We start from the raw sequence: 21,657 nt of genomic DNA, 5'->3' as shown, positions 1-21,657 counted from the left end.
GAGATCGAGTCCAAATTCTACTATTGAAACCTATTCTGTGGTGATTAGAGTCACATGTTAGTGTTTACAAGTCTACTAATGGCCTTTTAGGTCCTCCCATCAGAACATAGCCATGGCTACCAAGACATCACAGGTACACTCAAGTGTTTCAACTTAAAGGAAATCACGTTTTTAAAATATTAAGTTTTCATTAAATCCTCTAGAGGATAACTGCATTTGTAGGACTTAACTTTGAAGGTCCATTATTCATTACCATCATCTCAGGCATCCACAGAACCATTCTTCTCCAAAGCAGAAGTATTCACTCTACTGCTTTCAAAAGAAGGTACTTAGCTATTCAAACAACCTTGTAAAAATTCTTTGCACATTTCCCATCAATACCACTGGGATCCCAACCACAAGACCTTTAAAGAAGCATGGTATGTGAGCACACAGCTTGTTATTAGAAAATACACTCACTCTACATGACCCCTGAATTTCCTGGCAGTCCATGCAGCAGAAGGGAAGTTAGCTTTCATGGCTTTAATATTTCTGTCACTCCACTGGCTTTTATTTTTAAAGCTTTATAGACCATTAAATAGTGATTGTCAAAAACAAAAAAAAATAGTAGGGGTAGGAGGGTGTGATTTGGCACAATAGAAAATAAATCCATGTTATAAATCCATAAAGGGACTGAGGAGAAGATTTCAATGGTCCTTATTTCTGATCTTAGAAACATGCTGTTAAAAACAGGAAGGAAAAAAATTGATCCTCTATTTAAGGAAATTAAAAGGATGGAAACAGGCATCTAGTTAGACTAAACAGCTTAAATCACCTTTCTGGTACATTTATTTAATATTTCATAACTTATATTATGAGTAAATTATTCTTCATCAACTGAACCTCTAAAATCATCCCAACTCACTCCTAAACACATAGAACCAAAGCCACAAATCCAAGAACAAGTAAGGCTGTAACTAGGACCTCATGGAAGTTCTCATTTGCAAAGTCAGCCAATAGCAGAGCTAGAAACCAAAGACACAAAAATTAACAAGCACACAAAAAGAAAAAAGAGGGGAGGAGAAACTTCTCTAGACAAATTCTTCCTCAAAATGGAGAATGACTTGCTTAGAGGTTCTCAGCTGTTAAATCAACTATACATGCACGCCACTCTCTTGCTGAGACTAACAAAAGTATGAATCATCACCATAATCATCTTCAAGCAAAAAGGATAAAAAGAAGCCAACATAACCCTACTGGCTTTGGGCACAAGCATGTTCTCAAATTACTTCCGCAGTTATGAAAATCCCACTCTTGAGCATCAAAGCCTAGTTGTGATCATCTGAAAGCTTGTTTAGTCAAATTATGCTGCTTGTTTGTAATATTAACTGCTAGTTCCAGTTTGGATTTCAGAGTGCCCATCCAAAGGCACAAAAGGCAGACTAACCACAGCTGGTTCCAATGGAGGAAAAGCAGTTCTCCCTTATCCTTCACCCCCTGCTCCTCTCCAGAAAAATCCAAGTGGCAACTTACCCCTGTGGACACACTTCGAAAATAAAAAGCTTAAGTCTTTTTGTTTAAAAAGTATCCTTAAGTTTCCTTTTTCTTAGATTCAAGCTAGAAAAATCCATCTTCAAGTGTTAACACCTATCTAAATGATAAACTAAAGGGGCAGGAACAAGGTATTTGTAGGTTTTTCTTAAGAACTGCATCTACTGCTCTGCACACCTGAACAGGAACCTGGGATTCCTTGGGATTCCCTTGGCCAAAATACCAGGGCACTCACTCAGATGGCAATCCCAGTAACCATTTGTTTACTGGACAGCTTGTTCAGAACCATTAGCACACCTGGTGCTTTGGAGGGTGCAGCTGCTGTGCAGTCTCACCCCAGGCAGTACAACACCCACCCTACACAGCCCCCTTGGACCCCAGGTCTGCTGGGGGAACCCACCCCACCTGTTCTGCCCAGCACAGCCAAGGCAGAGCTCAGGTCCTGCCCAGGGACATTGCACCCAGCAGGAAAGTGACACGGAAAAGGACAGAGGAAAGAACGAAGGATGCTTACTTGCACTTGGCTGGTATGACCCAAAGCTCAGCTTAAGCTACCACATAAGACAGCTGGCAAAAGGGCCAAGCCTCCCAGCCTAGCTCCTGCAGGCACACTGGAAACTACTGGATCAGTGGAGCCTGACATGTGGGAATGCCACTGCAGGCTTGGGGCACTGAGGTCTGACAGGAATGCTGTACAGTCAAATTGACTTGTTCACATGTTCAGCCTTAGGAAAGCCCAAGAGTCAATTCCATTTGCCTGGGAATAGCACAACAGTAAACAAATGCAAAAGATTTCACTTGTGCTTTCTGCACGACCCAGCTTTTTAAGGGAAGGGAGCTAGAAGGTGATTCTGAAGAGGAAAAGGGAAGAGTCAAGAGATTTAAGCAGATAATGAGAATTACTTTCTTTTTGCTTAAAGGTTAGTATTGCTGTAGTAATAGTTTAGCTGATTTATCCACCCTGTGCATATACACAGGCAGCAACCATTGTCAGCAGGTCTTTTCAGAAGAGGGGGAAAAACTGCTTCAGCTCATTCATCATCCCTAATGAGGCTGATAAAGAGTATCACAGTAATAATGGGGTTTGCAGTACCACTCAGCTGGGAGACTGGGTGCTCTGAATTGTATTCAGTCAGGAGTTCAAGATAACATCCACCCTGTATCTTGCAGAAACTACAAATCATGATAGCCCAGAGACTGATCTGCTTCTCTAAGTCACAAAGTTCTTCTTATCATATCCCTTCACAGAAAGACACACAAGGACTGGTGTCTGCCAGCAAAGTCTCTGCCAGAACAATACTGTGTTACACTGTTTGATAAATTAACAGTTTTAACAAGCAGATTAGTTTTCCATAATGAAGTAAATTACTCAGGCCTATTTAACTAATGCAAATACTGCATCCAGTATTGCAGAAGTCAGAGGACAAGAGGAACACAGGGAAATTAAAAAGAATTTAATCTGACAGGGCTTATTATGACTGAAAAAAAAACCAACTTAGAAAGAACTGTACGTTTTGTTTCACAAAAATAACCTCCACCCCAAGATCCTCAAAGTATCAGCCAATTACTGTCTTTGTTGTCTGCAGTTTGATGACAAAGAGCACACAACAAAATGCAACACATCAGGCAGGAACCCCAAACAAAAACAAATGCCCAGAAAAGTGTTCTGATAAAAGTTGTGTTAAGGAAGAAGGAAAACACAGCTAGCTGATCAAAACTTACACAGGCTGATCAAGAGCAATCAACTGCTTTCTTTGGCTTTTTTCTGGCTAAAGGGTACAAGAGGTCAGAGGAGATGAGGGAGCAGGATTTTGAGGTTTGTTTCTTAGAGAGATGCTATTTTGTGAAATGAAAGAGTTATTTGCAAGCAAAAGAGAGCAACTTTTTTTTTTCTTCACATTTTAAATTTCAAGATGTTTACAGGGCCAAAAATGAAGCCCTATGTTTATGAGGTGCAATCCCTCTAGTTTATTGTTGGCTTTGAAATCAGGCTATTGTAATAAGTAGACATCAAAGAGCAACATTTAGCAATAAGCATGAGTTACATTAGCCACCTAGTTCTCTCATGAAGTAAAAAAAAAATCAAAAACACTTTCATCCTTGCATAGACTGTAATTTCTGCTTACATGTGAGATTTTCAAAACTGGGAAGACCTAATCAGGGATGCTTTATCAGTGAGAATGAGCAGAGGGCAAGAAAGAGGAGAAAGGAATGCAATGTAAATGGTTCTGTGCTTGCTGACTTCACCTGGGATTTGAGAGCTCTGCTGTCACATTCCTGTCTCTCTGTTCCCTTTTTCTCCCCAGTTACATCTCCCCCAGCTCACACAGCACTCTCTAGCTCTGCTCCCAGTCTCAGAGTGGTTTCACAGTGGCAAGAAGCCACCAAGCAAGCAGACGTTCTCTGCAACAAGCTTTCTCTTCAATGGCTCGCTCCAGAGCTTGATTCACTAAAATGACAGAGCTGGTGGAAAGTGTGAGATTTCATGTTCTGCTCAGATCTTGCTATTTCTTTCAAGAGAGAGTCACAAAGGCAAGACAGTCTCTTCTGTTTGCCCGTCATAGAAATCCCATCAGGGACACACTTTCACTACCTTTTGCCCCAAACCTATTTCCAGATTGACATCATGCCATACTTCTACCCTTCTTTCTTCCATTCCTCCTTCTCTCACAGAAAAACACAGCCATGCTTTAGTATCTTAAATGCTTAGAACAATTTCTCTCACCAAAGAAAACCAGTGGTTCCCTTTTTCCATGTTTCTTTGACACAGTATTTCACATCTCTGCTTTTTGTTTGAAGAACGACTTTTGTAACCCCTTCAATGCTCTCCAGGGGGCTGTAAGGCTCAGACCAGGGCAAGTTTTCTCCCTCTGGCAGCTACTTGGAAGAGAAATTATTCTCTCTGTTGCCATCACCCCCAGATCACCTTCTGCTCATGAGATGCACCTCGCATTCATCTCACAGAGATCTTTGCACACATGCTTGGCTCTCAGCTCAAGGGCAGCTCAAAGCCAAGGTTACCCTTTCCCCTGCCTCACTTATTTCATGATTTTTGAGAACTAGACAACTACACTGCTTATTTTGCCTCACAACCACATGGCAGTCTGTGAAAATAGCTATCCACAAAAACAATTGTATCAGCCTGTTGTTTGGAACCATCATCCCTTTCTTTGCCAGCTTTTCTCCTATCAGGTCACCCATGTAGCTGCTTTCTCCCTACCACTCCAAGCAGTACACTGCCAGCCTTCCTCACTGCCTCACCTCCTGATGTTTAAACCCCCAGTGCCACTCTCCTTCAAGAAATAATCATCTGCAGGAACGTGAAGTGTTTAAAATACATCTGTGATTTAAGTGCTAAGTCTACCTTTCCAAAAGCAAGTGTCTTCCTCTTTTTATTCTGGTACCCTGCATCTCTGGGAACAAACCAAAGTCTGTTTGCAAATGACATAGACTGAGATGATCCTGTATTTTTATGCAACACACAGTCCATCACACCACGGAGCTCAAGTACAAACACAGCACAGAATGCATACATCCACAGCATGAGGGAGAAAAACAAGATTTGGCACCTTGCCACCCAGAGGGACAAAGCAATCAGGTCTGGTCAGCACTGTGATAAGCCATGAGCCCAGCTTCCAGCAGAAAGGCAGCTCTGCACTTCTACAATTCTCCAGCAAGAGCAAACCACGAGAGCAAACCACTTTCAAACACTTACTGAGAGGTATCTACACAGGAAACCTGTAACCAGCGTGGTTACAGACCCTTGAAGCTGCCGCCAGAGGTTTTTCCCCATGAGCTCAGTGCCAGCAACAGCTGCAGAGAAGTAATTTGATGCAGCTGCAGGCACAGCCCTGGCCAGGCCTGAAGAGGGACTGGGAACAGCTGTGCAGGGCAGGAGCAGGAGGGATGGCACAAGGCTGGGTGGCCCTGGGACATCACACTCCTCCCTAGACATTTCTGCTTGAATGAACTTCAGGCATTTCCAAAGTGAACGGGAGTACCTCTGAGCCTGAAGATTTTGCCTTCACTTAGAGGAAGGCAGTGTCTCCTAAGGTATACATCATCTTTTAACTCCTGGCCTGCCATTGTAAAGGTAATTAGAAGCAAGCAGTGAATCCTTGGAAAGCCCTTCTTGGTTCCCAGAAGCTCAGATTAAGTGCACACAAAGGGAATGATAAGGGACTACAGAGGAAGGCACTATTAATTGCACCTCTGAAGAACTCCTTGGGGGTGGCTGGTCCTGGAGCCTCCACAAGTATTTTAACCTCACACGGGAGACATTCCTTTCTGACTTGGCTGTAAACAACATTTAATTTTCTGAGGTGCTCTTTATAGTTGAAAGATCCATTGTTCAGTGTCCTTTAGGACTGTTTCAGTGCGGTGAGACTAAATTTGAGAAGACTACTCTCATAAGACAGACTGGCTGGACAAAGTTTTAAGCAGTTCAAAAATTCCCAAGTTACTAGACTAAATAGCATTACAAACAGGAGAGAAGCTGGAGGCAGGATCAAGAATGGGAAAGCATGGGAATACTGGAACACAAGATAGCCAACCACCCAGTTAGCACAGCTGGTACCAAGCCCATACCAATATACTTGCATCAGGAACATTGCTGGAGGAACTACCATCTTTCTGTGACAAGACAGGCCTGGGACTAAATCCAACCTGAGCCCCAGAGCATATCCTCCACCACACCATGCTCTGGGACAGCAAAGCAATGTTCCAGCCTTCCCTGTATCTCCTAGAGGCACTACTGCTCCCACAGCGCCAGAGCCCAGGCCAGAGAAGAGAGCTACACTGTGCTGCTTATTGCAGCTGCCACCTGGACAGAACTAGCACAAGATGACTTGTCTGTGCCACACTTTCCAGCTGACAGGCTCAGCCTCTCATCTCTGAAGCGTGCACAGGACCCACTGCTGTGGCTCAGCTGAAAGCTGTGGTCACTTTCTCTCATGTCACCTAGCAGACAGACTTAAGGCTGCTAGGTATGACCACTTCAGAAAGCTATCCTACTACAAAAAAGAAAGATTTGTTTGTAATGAGAGAGGAACCAGGAGTTCAGTAGGTGCTATTTAGCACATCAGAATAAGCACAATACCTGCTGTGAGAAGCTCAGCAAACCGGGAGGGAAAGGAACAGAGGCAACACTTCTTAAGAGATACTAATGTTTACAGTCTCTTTCTCTTGACATGTTTTGCAACAATCCAGACCGTCTCAAGTTGCTATTACTGTGGCACACTGTCTTCATTTGAGAGGGGGAAGCACTGCGGTTTTCTGAGTCCGTGCCACATTTGGTTTGCATATAATCAAATATGTTTTCGAGCTCAAAAACAGAAATTAAATCAGATGGTTACAGGGCTTTTTACTGCACTTATTTTAGTTTTATGCCAGGTATGACAAGTATGACCTTAACTTGGAAGAATCTAAAGTACTGCTTAAAAGCTTTAAGCAGACTTAAAGTCTGTTTTAACACTCTGCAGCATTTAAAAAGAGCGCTGCTTTTTGATCTATTTTGAAGTGTGCTACACATGGAAAACTTTTCTTAAAACTTCAGAAGGTCTGTACAGCTTCAGGGTTAGAGTGAAATCAAAGTACACAAGGCTGGAAAACACAGTTTGTAAACCTCTCTCAGTTAACACCAGACAGCACAGAAGCAGACCTTTAAAATCTCTTTAGAGAGGGCTATTAGAGGTAAGAGTAAGAGTTGCTCTTACTGCTATTGCTGCAGTTTTAACACTGATTGATGTTACACTTTATACATTTCAAACACACTATATATATAACATATACTGCCATAGCTAAACAGTCACTTTGACAGCACCTTTAGCAGGGGGGGAAGATGCAAAAGAGTTTTAAACCATCGCTCTTTATCTAACAGCACAGTTCTGATATGGGTGGACAACACATGAGCAGGACAAACCCACAAGTTGTTTGAATGCTACATCTATCTGGCAGCTGGGCAGGCTTGCTGAAGCACTGACTGCTACATGAGCCTCAGACCAAAACACTCAGCTGCTAGTGACTTTGTAAGAGCAGGGAACACAGCTGATCCCAAACATGCTTTTTGTCTTTGAACACCGTAACAGTATCATGTCAACTCAGGACACAGCAGAAAATGATTGAAAATTCACTAATAATCCATCTAAACACCAACATTTAATGAGAGTCGAAACAGGATGGGAGAAGAGAGTATAAAAAAATATGGTTATAATTAACTGGTTCTATTTATCTTAATGGGTTTGTTTATAGTAGTAGGATGTTAGTCACATTATTGTTAGTTTGTAAATCAGTTTGCAATGCAAGAAAACATGACACTATTAATAAGGCAGAAATGAGTCAGGTAGCTGTGCTTTTACAATCCTCAGCCACTATCAAAGTTCCATTGTCCCAGAGGGTTCATCAACAACAAAGGGTTCTTTTGCAAAGCAGATTTATCAGGGAACGACAAGTACATTTAGCCATCTTTGAAATCATGAAAATTAATTCTTACTAGTACATACAGTTCACAGGAATTCATATAGTAGTAACAGAAAAGCAGTACTCAGCTGCTTTTAAGCCAGAAACATGGACCTGTCAGCTTCAAAGTGAAAAAAGACCCCAACACACACTTTTTCAAACAATTCAAAGTGCCATCATTTAAAGACCCAAGGCAATCTTTTACTTCTACTATTCCAAAATATCTAAGAGATTAGAAAAGAAATACACATTTGGGCTGATAGTTGCCCTCCTGTTTGAAAAACTGTGTATCATATTCAAGGGAACAAAAAATAAAATCTCCTTTCACTCAGAGCAAGACAAAAGAAGATTGGCTACATGGAGTTATATAATTTAAGAGAAGTTCCACCACTAATGTAGGAATTCCTATTTTAAAAGCATTTGTTCTTCTGTAGGCTTATATTAATGGGCAAAGAAGCCTGTAACCTCTCTGTAAAGCTAAAGACAGAAAATGAAAAAAAATAGGTTAAGAACTCTGCCTGTGGCCACGAGATCCCAAACAAAACAAACACAAAAAGCCCCACACATTGCAGGCACTGGAGCTCTTGGTAAAAGGGAAAAAGGGAAGAGAAGGGGTCATCTGGAAACCTTTTTCAGAGATTACAGGCAGTTTCTTGAGAGGGGACAGATACTTCACTTGTCACCCAACAGAGGAAAGGAGCCAGTGAGTACTAGACACATGAGAATACACAGTTGTTCTAAGCCAGCAAGATAATGTGTTTTCAGATCCTGTCTAAAAGGGCTGAAACATTAATCCTGAGCTACAGAAACAACACCTAGATAAGAACTGAGCTTCTAATTTATTTTGTCGTGAAAGACGGGACAGAAGGGCTAAGGTGTAATTACAATTCAATTAATATTTTCTTATGACATGTGCCAACTTCTAAGCAGGTTTCTCTTTACCCTTCCTCTTCTCTATCTAGCAACAAGCTTTTAAGTGTTTTGGTTTTAAGGCCAGCTCTCTGAGGATGAGGCAGAGGAAGGGGGAAAGCAGGGAGGCAGACAGAAGGGGATTTCTTAAAGAGGGAGACTGCAGCAATTGCTATGTCTGAAACAGAGGTGTGCACAGATGGCAGAGGGTTTTCCCCTTCAGTATCTGCTGCAGCACAGAGATCCATGAAGCTTTTGTAGCACCTTACAGTCACCCAGAGGAAAAGTGACCTGACATACACCAAAAGGTACAACACAGTGCCACAAAGCTCACCCTCCTGCAATGACATAGCCAGGGAATAGATCACTGCCAGTGTCCCCACCACACAGGCACAGACATGAAGAACCCATGGACACAAGAATCATGAGCTGAAGCATGCTTTGGGCCATGTTCCCAGCAGGGGTGATGGGTCAGGCTAGGTTCAGCAGGGCTGCAGGCTGGTTCAGACCTGCTGAAATCCAACCATCCACAAACCTCACAGGTCACTGAACAAAACAAAACAAAACAAAACAAAAAAAAAAAAAAAAAAAAAAAAAAAAAAAAAGGAATACTGCCTGCAGGTTTTGGCCCTCTGGCACAAGAAGGATGTTGAAAACTGGAATGAGTTCAGCCATCAAGATGCTCCCTCCTTCTCCTCTCCCCACTTCCAACACAGATACATACACACGCACTCTTTGTTTTTAACAACCCTCTGGCACACATCAAGAACCTTATCACTTAAGGATGCTTGGGGATTTCCAGAGAAGTGTCTTACCCAGAACAGTACTAAGTGCTGACAAACTCCCCCCTTTCACTTACCAAGGGCACAAACTGACTTTCAAGAACTTGCTTTTTGGAGAAAAGGAAAGAAATTCAGAAAATCCAGAAAAACCAGATTTCGCAGGAGCAGTTTCTGAATTATGGACTAATGCAAGACACCAGCAGCATGCTGGTTTATCCTTAAGGAAGGAACCACCTGGTTATCACAACACAGGCAGGGATATCAAAACCCCAGTACCTGCAAACTATCTCCTATCCAACTCCCCACAACCATTTTTTCCAGAGCTCCTTCCGATCAAACCCAATCTTCAGAGGAGAATAGCTGTTTCACACCATTGTGTAAAAGCAGCACTCTCTCACACTCAGCTCCTGTGCTAAAAGGGATTCCACCTGCCCACGGACTGCCACTTCCCCAGCCTTTGAAAAGCCACCAAGAATCCCTTGATCCCCGGCCAGCAGCATGCCCCGGCGCAGAGGCTGAGCTGCACCCACCTCCGCTCACCTGGCAGCCTGCGCTCCCAGGCGATAGCTGCAAAATCATGAGTTCTCAGACTCAACTTTCAAGTTCTCAGGCAAGCCCAGACAGGCCTCATACCTACAAAACACCAGCAACTAAGTGTTTAAAAGGTTGACTACATAGGGCTACCAAAAGTAGCATTACTGAGCCTTTTTGTTTCCCCAGCCTCAGACAGTCCATGCAAACACAAAAATCTCAACACTCTGTATTTCTGGATGATCACAGCACAGCAACACAGTGATCCACAGGGAAAAGGCTGCCAGCAGCACAACCCACCCTATAACAACATTGTGTTTTTGTAAGAGTTATAAGGTTTTTATACAGCAGCTTGCCAGGTACCATTGGCCAGAGCTTTTCATTGGACCTCCTTCAGATAGCTGAAGAGTAACTCTGTGACAGGGAACCCTTGAGCTTTACAGACAAAATAAAACTATCTTGCAATGTCAGCACCAACAGCCTGCTACATCAACAGCCCAGCTGTTATTGTGCCCAAGTCATGCTAACAGTAAAACTCACCAGCACCAGGAAATTCAACAGCACAGCTTCCACTGACACATGCTGTAGGTACACAGATCATTGCTGGGTGTAGGCCCTCAACAGGGTATTTTGAATTTAGCTTCTATTTTAAGGTTTTTTTCCAAAGCAGTAGAATTCTCTGTACTAGCTTCTGGACCATCAGTAGTGAAAACCTGAGCTACAGAAGGCCTTCAGTAAACTCATTCCACCCATACAAGTTTATTTTCCTTCCCTCCAAAAATCCACAATCATTCCTAAGCTTACCATCTCCCCATACATCACTCTGTGTCTAGAACCAGGTAGGATTGACTTACAGAATTCCTGCAGCTGTAAGGGAAGCTACGAGCCCTTTACTATAACATTGCATTCTAATTGTTAATAGAACAAACTCAAGCTATGGCAATACTGAAGTAGAAGAGAGAGGATGAACTTAAAAATTCTCATATGTGGTCAAAGCTTTAGTTCAACACTTACAGAATGTAAGGGGTATAATTCAGAAGACAGGATCTGGAGCATTTGGGAGCCACAAGGAATGTTGTGGGTGGGTTACATCTTAGAACCAGTACAAGCTGAACTAAAACTTTCCAGCTATGGAAGCAGAATAGAACTTTCTAGGCCAGTTGAACCCTTTCAAGTGGCAACAGGAGGTTAGGAAATAAGGGCCTGAACCCACATTTCAGGTGCCATGCTTAGAAATGATTGGAGGCTCCCTTGGACATACGGTACTTCTCCCACTGAAGCGGTCTCTGCTCTATTTGCTGCTCAAGGCCATTTGATCTGAATGCAAATTTTAACAGCAAAAATGGACAAAAATGAGCAGCACCAAGCAGAGGGTCCCAAAGACATCACCTTTAACACTATCTCAGCAGGTGATCAGGGACTCTGGGGAAGGTTAAAGTTATCCGCGCTCTTTTCAACTCATGCATTACCTACACCTTGCCTGTTATACGAGTATAAAACACAGGCTTTTGGGGAGATTTCTCAGTTTTGCTTAATGCTATTTATTTTTGCCGTCAGAGGCACGGGCAAGATTTTGATGTGCTGGATCAGCAGACTGAGACCAAAGTCTCTTGACGAGAGCTCAGCAAGACCAGCGGCAGGCACAGCCACCCGGCACCATCCATCCTTGGAGGCGGCCAGCTCCGGCAGCCCTGCCGATCTCGGCTCCTTCCCCAGCACCACCGGCGGGCACAAGCTGATGCCGGTGCCGGCATCCCGGCACAGGAGCGGGAAGCTTCCCGCAGGTCTGGCTCCGGCTCCTGCGGCTCGGATCGCGGCCAGCGCCGGCGGGGAGACCCGGCCCTTCTCCGCTCCTCTCCCCTGGACGCGTCGGGGCACCCATCCCGCCTCCCGGGAGCCGGTCGGAGCACCGGGGGCCGAAACGCCGCGGGGTGGGGCGGGAGCGGCACCGGGGCCGCGCCTCCCGGTGCCCGCGGGCCGAGCCCCAGCCCGCCCGCCAGGCGAGGCCGGCGGCGCTTCCCGAGCCGCCCCACGAAGTTACGGCCGGAGTCCCCGCGGCGAGACAAAAGACGGAGCAGCAGCGGCGGGCGGCGCGCCGGGCCGGGCCGGGCGGGGAAGGGTCGCGCCGCGCCTCCGGCCGGGCAGGGGCGGCTCGCCGGGAGCTGCGCCCGGAGCGCCGATCCCGCCTCCCCGCCGGCCGCCGCCAGCCCGTCCCCGCTCTGCGGGCTAAGCCTGGGACACGGCTCCGGCCGCACCGGGCGGGGAGGGGAGACACGGGGGAAAGGAGGGGGCTCCATTCATTTTCGGGAGCACCGCCGGGCAGGGGCGCTCCCGGCCGAGGCCGCGCCGCGGTCTGCTCACCTTACTCTTCACTTCCACCGCGCTGCACTCCAGATACCGCAGAGTCTGAGATTTGTTGAAACTCCGGTTCATCTTCCCGGCGCCGCTGCCTCCCGTCCCCTTCCCTTCCCTTCCCTCGCCTTCCCGCGCCGGCCCCGCTCGCGCCGCGCCGCGCTCCGCTCCTGCGGCCACTTTGTTCCCGGCGCGCGCGCGCCAACGGCAGCGGCGGCGGCCGCAGGATCCGCGCGGGGCTGGCGCTCCGGCTGGGCCGGCGGCGGGCGGGCGCCTCGGCCCCCGGGACCGCCCCGGACCGCCCCGGACCGCCCCCAGCGGCCGCGGGGCTCCGCCGTGTGCGGCGGGGCTGCTGCGGGCCGAGCGCTGAGCGCGCCCGGCGAGCCGCCGTCCCGCTCCCCAGCGCTCGGACGAGCCCGTTGTGCGCCACTAAAGGGACCCGCACGAACTTTTCCAGACGGCGCTGATTGTTCTTGAAAGAGGGTTGGGATCTGAAAAGTGCTGCGAGTCGTTAATTTGAGACCACAGATCACCGGGTTTGGGAGGAGAGTTTCCACCACGCCCTCATTGAAATAAGTCGGTGGACTGCCTCCCTCTGCTAGCAGCGCTTACTAATTAGGTAGGTTATTAATTTGAGAATCTCGAAGGAACTTAACTTCTTTACGTCTTTTGCCAAGGATCATTTTAATTTTGACAGACCTTTTTCCTTCAGTCAGCATATTTTAGTCACTGAGAGCCTTTGAAACTGCTATTTTTTTCCTACACAATCCTGCCCAAAACATCAAGTCGTGATGTACAGAAGCTCAGGACACAGCACAGACCTGTGCAACCAGTTCTCTGCTGCTCGACATCTCCTAGGATCGTCTGCCCGTCTCAGCAAGGAGCACAAAGTCCCAACAGACACTACAGGCCACCCATCTCCAGGCGTGCTGGGCAAGTGTCAATGGCAGTGATGGGAATACCCACGAATTTAGGGGCAAAAAACAAGAGCTCAGCTGACTTTTCATGTGACTCCAAGTATGAGGATCAAAGCACGTGCCCCAAATACAAACCAGCTCCATCTTATTGGAAAATGGACCTGAAATGAACATTTGCCACATGTTCTGGGCTTGCACTGTGCTTGGAAGGCTTGCTGTAAGTTAAACTGGAAAAATAAAGTCTAGAGAGCTGAGAAAGGAAATGTTTGTGTGAACTTGATCTTTTCCTCTTTTCATCTTAGCATAAGCAATGCAGCAGCTTTGCTTTCCTGCTGTGATGGCCAAGGCCAAGCTGTGGAGACACAGCATCCCTGGTGTGCTCAGAGGCTGAACAGCCCTTTTGGGATGTCTCAATGTAAAGATGGATCTTGAAATCCAGCAGCTGGATCTGTATGGTTTAGTGTCTCAGCATCTGGAACAGCAAGGCCAATACACCGGTATGAAGTTAATTAGTAGCTGAAGGACTGGCCTTCAGTTCCATGTTTTGAATTTTTTGTTTCAATTTCTTTGGTCTTTTTTTGGTTTTGTTTTTTTTTGGTTGTTTTTTGTTTTCTTTTTTTTTTTAAGAAACAAAGTTCTCAGTAGGCAGAAACCAGCAAGCAATTTTAGTCTTCATTTTTAATTTGATACTTGCTGTATTTGTGATGTCCACTTGTGAAGTACAGATTAAACTTTCTTGTCTTTTATTTTATGCTTACTTCAGGGAGCACAAATGTTTCATTACCATCTCTTTTATATTAATAAAGACTCCTCAAATTAATAATGCCTACTGAGTTGTGTGTCACCTGAAAGAGAATGCAATGAAAATTAAGTAAAAATATGTATATATTTTTTGGGTGAGATATAAGCTGGTAAGCCATACTGAATTAATAAAAAGTGAAGATATATGTTTCAAAGCACAAAACAGAGGTTTGTTTACCAGCAGAGCTAAAGGGATTTCCACTCTCCCCAGCCATTGCAGATCCTGCTCATATTTCCATCACCACATGAATAGACAATCCTATTCTTCTCATCTACCCTGTCTTTGAAGCTAAAGGTATATTGAGGACAAAAATTACTTTATTTGAGGAATGGAGCTAATATCTATTTCTATTCTATCCTACAAGAATTTAGAAATGGTGGCTTATTTTTTTTTCTAAATTACCTGTAAGAAAAGCTGCTTTTTAGCTGTTCCATTCCTTCCCAATTTTTCAACCTTGCATTAAACACTTATTATAGAAACACTTATTATAGAAATAAGGTGAATACACTCATATGAGGAAATATGCTTTTATACCTCCAAAGAGGCTACTGCTAGCAAAGGTTCCTCTCAAATTGCTTTTAAAAAATCTGATTTCTGCTGTTTTTTCTCAATCTGAGTTAAATATCCATCCTTTTCTAGGCCAGTGTAGACACCTTTAATCCATTCTGATCTGAGAAATGATCAGGTTCTGGATAGCTTATTAATTAGGCTAAAACAGGGGGTCATAGTATGAGAAACTGGCTGTATTCTTTTATTAGCAGAAAAAATAGAATACTAATAAGTATTTATAAATTATGTATGATTTATCAATATTATTTCTTAATAGTATTTAATAATTTATTAAAAGAAAATGCTTCTCAATCAAGCTTCCCTGAGATCTAATTCAGTCCCTTCTTGCAAATTCTCTAAGAAAGGCTTTTCATTTCACTGTTTCCAAATTAGTTGCAGCTTTAGTCCCTTTCCTCCGGAGCAGAGCTGAGGCGCAACTGGGCCAGCTTGAGAAAATTCCTTTTTCTCTTGCCTCCCCTCTCCATGCCCGTGACGTGCCGAGCACCAGCAGGAGCCAAAGCACTGGGGGAGCTCCCAGGGTTGCACGAGGCACTGCAGCCCCTGCCAGCTGTTTTCCTCCTCAGACTCGGTCACAAAGATGGTTTTAATTTAACTGCTTTTGCTCAGCCACCTTTCAGGGGTTTTGTTTTTTCTCATCGCTTGCCAAGGGCACAGCATTCCTTTGACAATTTCTATAAATCTTCATCTGTTTTAGTAATCTGTGGTTGCTTTACCCTGTTTCTGACCTGCAGAGCTTTTAAATCACCGTTTCTTCCCACGTGCCCCTCTCTCAGCCCTTTCTTGCAGCCTTGTTCCCAGATGCATGTGGAACGTGAGGGCACATTTGCTGTCATCCAGCCCATTCCTACATGCAGCACTTCACCAAATACTCTTCTTTCTTTCCCTAAGCTGGGTAGGAAGGCCACAATGTAGGGATCCTAACAGGCCATTTAAAAAATATTCAGATTTTCCTGTTTTCACTGCTTTTCATTTGCTAGACCAACAAAAAGTGCTGCAACCTGTGCCAGACTCACATTCCTGCAATGCTGGTTTTCAGCTTGCAAGGGGCTTCCCTCTGACTTGCTGCGTGCCTCATCAGTATCAACAAGTCATCTACAGGAAAAAATACCCCAGACTCACATCCAAGGAGTTATTTTTCTAACTCTACACCCTGCATTGAACTTGCAAGAGTTAAAAATACCACATCCGAAGGGCTTGGGGAAACTGCCGAAACACAGGCTGGTTTTGCTTTCTTTAAATGTAAACCAAAATGAAGCATAGCGTGAAGAAGAGAAGAGGGAGGATGACAACTATTGTTTTGCTTGTAGCAAGCAATGTTCCTGCCACAGTGAGGGTGGTTTCTACTTCATCAAACTCAGAGTACAATGCCAGGGACCATCCGTCGCCCTAGTGCAGGAGCTACCTAGAGGGGAACAAGAAGAATAATGCCACCAGCCACAGCAGTAATGGATGCTCCAGGACCAGAGACTGGCTGCTCCAATGGTTTTCCATTGTTTCATCCCTTGTGGCAGTGAAATGTCTTCTTTTTCTCTCCTTTTAAGAGCTTTTGCCTTCAGGCCTTCAAGAGATGCATGTGCATTTAAGAGGAGAAGGAGCAGAGAGAGGGGAGGGTTGTTCTCAAGGCTTGGGGAACTTGATGATTCTTTTCCAGCAAGGATGATGAAGCATTTGAGGAAACCTCTTGTGTGGCCTTACTACAAAACACGTGAAGAAGGGGGACCAGGGCAGTAGTTGAGGGAATGATGCCTGCTGAGCTGCATGCAGAGCTCACAAGCAAGCATGAGGATGAGCAGCTGCCATTGCAGCTCCCAGTATTTATCCAGAGAGATGTGCTGGGAAGAGTGGATCAAGGTTCCCAAGCTGTCTGCTCACAGATGCTTTGGCTTCAGCAGATCAAACCAACATGCTCTGGTGTCAGCTGAAAAATTCCCCATTTGGCCATACTGGTGAATGTTATATAACCAGTTACACTTTGACACGTATCAGTGTGAAAGCAATTCAGGAATCAAAGCCAAACTCTGAGCATTGCAAGAGAGGGAGTAAGGTGGTTCATGAGATCATTTGTCCTTTTTCCAAATTGCACCTCAAATAGGATTAAAAGCAGCAGTGCTTTACAAGGATGGGAAAGGTGAGCTTTGTTGCCAGAGGTGAGTTTGGGATTGGAAGGAGGGAAGAGAAAGGAACATGCTCCTTATTCTGCATCCAAAGTATGCTTTAACTACATGACTCACCAGGATTCAATATTTCCCATGAAATACAAAAATATTCAAACTTTATTTATTCTGTACATGAATCTGCTGAATCTAATGATCTTTAGCTCCCTTTCAATTGCTTTGATTCTTGGTTTTCTGTTCTTTAACAAGGAGAAAAACAGGAAAACCAATGACATTTCCCAGATGTCATTCATTGCAGCAGAGAAATAGATATCATCCCCTCCCAGTGTCCAGAATTAGGTCCTTCTACTTAGGTTAAAAAACTATGTTTTCAATGTGCTGCTCTGCAGATAGAAGCTACTGATGATGTTAGAATGATTACTGCAAATACTTTTAAAATATTATTGATTTTAAGGCAGTACTGCTGATCATAGGCCTAGGGTGTGCAAGGGTCTGCCTTGTTCTCTTCTCCCTTTGTTGCTGGTCCTACTTCTACAGGAAACTGAAGCATAACTGGAAGTTGGCAAATACAGCATACATCTTCTAATTAGTCCAATGCTATCAAATAATTTATGCAGATGGCATCATCTTTATCTTCTCAAACATTTTTTCTGTGTAAAACTATGAATATTGAAACACACTATGACACTGGAGTAATTTTTCTGCAGTAGTTACCAAATTTTCTAATGGAGCTAAGCTGACCAGATATGGAAAAAAAAAATAAAGTTAGTATTGTTAATTTTTAAAGGTAATGTCTTTAAGAGAAAGCTGCTATCATGAAGATATAATCACACCTTCCTTTGAAGTGCTTATCTAACTTGCTCAGTGAACAGAGAATCCTGCCTGTGGAACTTTTCTGTCATTCTTCTCAATCAGAAACTGGCTTTAATCTCTTTTGGGTAGCAATTTAACTCATCTGAATGCCATCTACCATCTTTGTTTCCTGGCAGCTGAAGTGTAGGGTCTGGTAACAGGGTAAGAGAGTATGAACTTTGCCCAGACTGGCTCACTTCCTCACCAAGAGCACAGAGAGGTTTTCAGGTTTGCATGGAATGCAATTAACTGCAAGGAGCAACCAGGATCTTCGTGAGAATATAATTTATAGAGAACTTCCAGTTGGGAAGTGACTAAATGTCACCTTAAATAAACAACCCAAATATCCCTGAATTGCAGCTTTAGGCAATTTGTAAGGCACTATGTCTAGCTAGTAAGTCAAGCCCTCTCAGAAGTGGTGGTTTGTGGTCTCACCTGCTAATAAGGGAAATAATAAGAAACTGTCCTAGCCATGCAAGTCATACAACAAACAAATCTTGTCTGTTTGCTTACTGACTTGAATTCCTAAAAATGTAACATGCTGCAGCTGAAAGCTTCTTAGTAAAAAAAAAAAAAAAAAAAAAAAAAAAAAAAAAAATTAAAAAATGTCAGCTGACTTTTAAAGTTTGCTCTTTGCAAAATTTCTTTGGCAGATCTGCTAGACCAGCGGCAGTGTTAAGATAAAGATAGATTCAAAGATGTCATTCCTGATTAAAAATAATAATAAAAAAGGTTAGAGGGAAAGGTCACATATTCACAGAGTAAACTCCATCTGATGTTTACAGCACATAGCTGTACCAGGCTACAATCACCTGATCCTGTCAGAACTACTGAAGCTCCTGTATAGAAAAGCACTGTAAAGCTCTAATTGGCTGGGACTGAACATAATCTCTTTTTCACCCACCTGATTTGCAAAGAGATTTGCCAAGAAGCAGCTTACTACTTTGGAGATGTCCTTCAGCATGTCTTTGTGCCCTGCAAACACTGAAATTTAAATCATTTGTGCACAATCAGTCCTTCCCAGAGCTTTCAGTGAAGGCAAGCAGCCTCATGTGAGGCTTGAAGAAGTCCTTCAGAGCAGCTGTTCAGAAATGCATGAAGCATGAGGCACATTATATTCTCTCCCACAGGCTGAGGGCCAGATGTTCAGTGGGTGTAAAGCAACAGAGCCTCAGTGTGGCTTTTTTGGGGGGCCACAATGATTTATACCAGTCTAGAATCTGGCCCTTTGTGTCTCAGCCAATTGACTTCCCCAGCCTCTGCTGCTGAAGAGCATGGTTTTATGAGGTGAGAAGGGATGGGGAGTGTTCAGGACTGCTGGCCGGAGGTGCTGAAAAGAGAAATCTCTCAGAAGATTCCTGACACCACTTCTCCAGGCCAGATTGCTAAAGTAAGCACAGGTTTTTGTTTGTGATGCATTTACATATTTTCCTTCCCATGTTTCTGCTGCTAGCAATGTACGTAGGTTCTTTATATCTGTATATTCCCAAAGCAAGTTCACTTTTCCGCCCTCTTAAGATCAGGAAATGAGAATATTTCTAAGTAGAGGTGATGTTCCTGTATTTTTGTTTCCTTCATAACTTGCATTTTCCTGAAACACAAATGAGAATTACTCATGGGAGTATGGATTTCAGAATCAGGCCTTTTGGTCATTTTGACAGTGTCATGGGAGGAAAAAACTGTTTCCCAGAACCAAACAATTTTATTGCATTCCAGAATCATGTGCAAAACAGGGATCCCATCTGTTCAACAGCATTCCCACTAAGTACAGTTCTGCCTCTAGCTCACCAGAATAAGCAGCTCAACAAAGAAGCCTCAGTTTTCAATGATAATGTTTTCTTCAAAATACAAGACAGCAGTAGAAAGGGCTTCCTAATAATTTGCACATTTGCCAAGATGTATTTTCTTAAATACTGTTTTGACTGCAGAATAGTAGAGCACTAGAGCACTCACTCATAAATTAATTTCTCTATGATCAATTTTGTCAATTCTTCCAAATCCACAATAAATTAATTAAAAAAAACCAATAATAAAGCATTAATTTCAGAACTGATGGATTAAAACTGGGCTAAAACAGACTTCTTTGTTTTTTGCTTTGACTGCTTGAAGAGTTTTGAATAAAGGGTGCCTGATTGCAGCACCCTAGGTTTAAGCTAGTTTACTAGAACAATTCTGCAAGAAAGAGATTATGAAATAAAAGAGAGAGGATTTAATTTATGGGATTCCACTATCTGAGGACTGGTGCCTGGTATTTTTATCATCACCATGAACATCATCAAGTTTTGCTTAGGAAGTGCAATAAAGGGCTTATGGAAACCCCAGGTTACAGTTGTATACTTGCTTAATTCTGCATATCCCCATTTCTAAGTGTCTGCTTTGAGTTACTTCAAAGTCCTCTTAACAGTTGCTCCATCTGACTGAGATTCCCTTGACAGCTCTGCTTGTGCTTTCCCTTAGAGAATCTGACCTGAAAAATGAAATGCAATTTCAATGCTTGCCTGTGGAAAGGGGTCATTGTTGGTCTGGGAAGTCAGCCTTGCTGGTACATGTGCTTTGCCTGTGGATGAAGAGTTATGCCCACCATGCCCAGTCTGTCCCAACCTCCCTTTCTTCCATGCTAGAGGAGCCTGGAAATACTTGTACCCAACTCATGGATACCAGCAAGAGGGCTGGAAGGGAGATGTCTTTCAAGACAGGGGCCAAAGCTGTTTTCTTCTTTCCTGCAAAGGTTCAGAGGGAGGGCAGGATATCTCTCAAGCCTTATTCCACCCTTTTTGCCCAAAGCCCACCTGAGTACATCTGGTGCACCAGCATGGTTCTGCAGCAGAGCCACTTCTTTCCTGTAGTCCTCCCATACATACAGCTCCAGGACCATCACCAGATACTGTCAGCATCCTGATCTCCCAGGATGTTTCTCACAAGACATAGGTGTTACAGCTGCCACCCACTGCACAGGTTTTCATGCTGGCTGGGTTTTACCATGATGCAAGCAGTGCAGCATGACTGCATTGCAGGGTGCAATGGAGATATGTCTGGCTTTCACTCCTTGGATTCAGATGTAAGGGCAGGTGTCATGAGGGCCACATGCTGGGAATGACAGAGAGATACAACCCATGAACAATTAAGAGTCATCCCTTGCCTGCCTAATGATTCATATGGGTATGGGTGTCTTCAGGAGTGCATCCATGGTGAGCTCATGAGGTGCACTTCCAGGGCAATGGTGTAGGGAGTATAACAAACATTAAAATTCTTTATGATTTTCATCTTTGCAAGAAAATTTTGTTAGTATTTTGCAGAGATGCTGGACGTAGTCTGTTAATTTTATCAACAACAGGTCAAAACTTGATGATCTGTCAGGTGGGAGAGCACCTAGTGGTTAAAGTGGAGAGGCCAGCAGAGGGCTTGGAGTTTAGGACTGAGTAGCAGATATAAGCTGGTCCCTCATCTTCTTCATTTGTAAACCAGAATGAAGAGAAATAGCTGTAACTCTGCATCACAGGCTTAGCACGAGGCTTGATTACCTTGATGTTTATGACACCCTGCCAAAAAGGTGCTAAGATAATTAGAAATGTTACTCTTACATCTGTTCAGGACTACTCCACTGGGGCCACAACCCATGATTAAGATTTCTAGCAGATGTCACAATGCAAATGGCAATGACTTGTAAGTGGGAATACAGTAATGAGGAGCACAAGCAGCTCTCCTCCCTCTGAGGATGGGTACACCCATGCCATTGCTGCTGCCCACACACCCTCATGGTGGGTGAGGTCCCTTCAAGGATCCAGCCCCACACCACAGCTGCTCAGCTCTGTCCAGGGGGAAAGGGAGACTATGCTGGAAAA

At 44.1% G+C, this 21,657-nt stretch overlaps 1 protein-coding gene across 1 annotated transcript in view; it reads right to left on the bottom strand.

Annotated features, from left to right (window-relative positions):
• PARD6G (par-6 family cell polarity regulator gamma) overlaps positions 1–12,803 on the bottom strand; it is a 64,190-nt gene extending 51,387 nt beyond the window's left edge. Inside the window, exon 1 of the mRNA XM_056485536.1 lies at positions 12,570–12,803. Within this exon, the coding sequence (XP_056341511.1) occupies positions 12,570–12,641 (72 nt within the window). The 5' untranslated portion in view covers positions 12,642–12,803. The remainder of the gene's footprint in view (positions 1–12,569) is intronic.
• Between the last annotated feature and the right edge of the window lie 8,854 nt (positions 12,804–21,657).

This window comes from Oenanthe melanoleuca, chromosome 2, assembly GCF_029582105.1.
Source record: "Oenanthe melanoleuca isolate GR-GAL-2019-014 chromosome 2, OMel1.0, whole genome shotgun sequence".
Taxonomy (NCBI): Eukaryota; Metazoa; Chordata; class Aves; order Passeriformes; family Muscicapidae; genus Oenanthe; species Oenanthe melanoleuca.
Note: the sequence above shows the minus strand (reverse complement) of the source record. Positions and strands in the feature narration are given on the sequence as shown.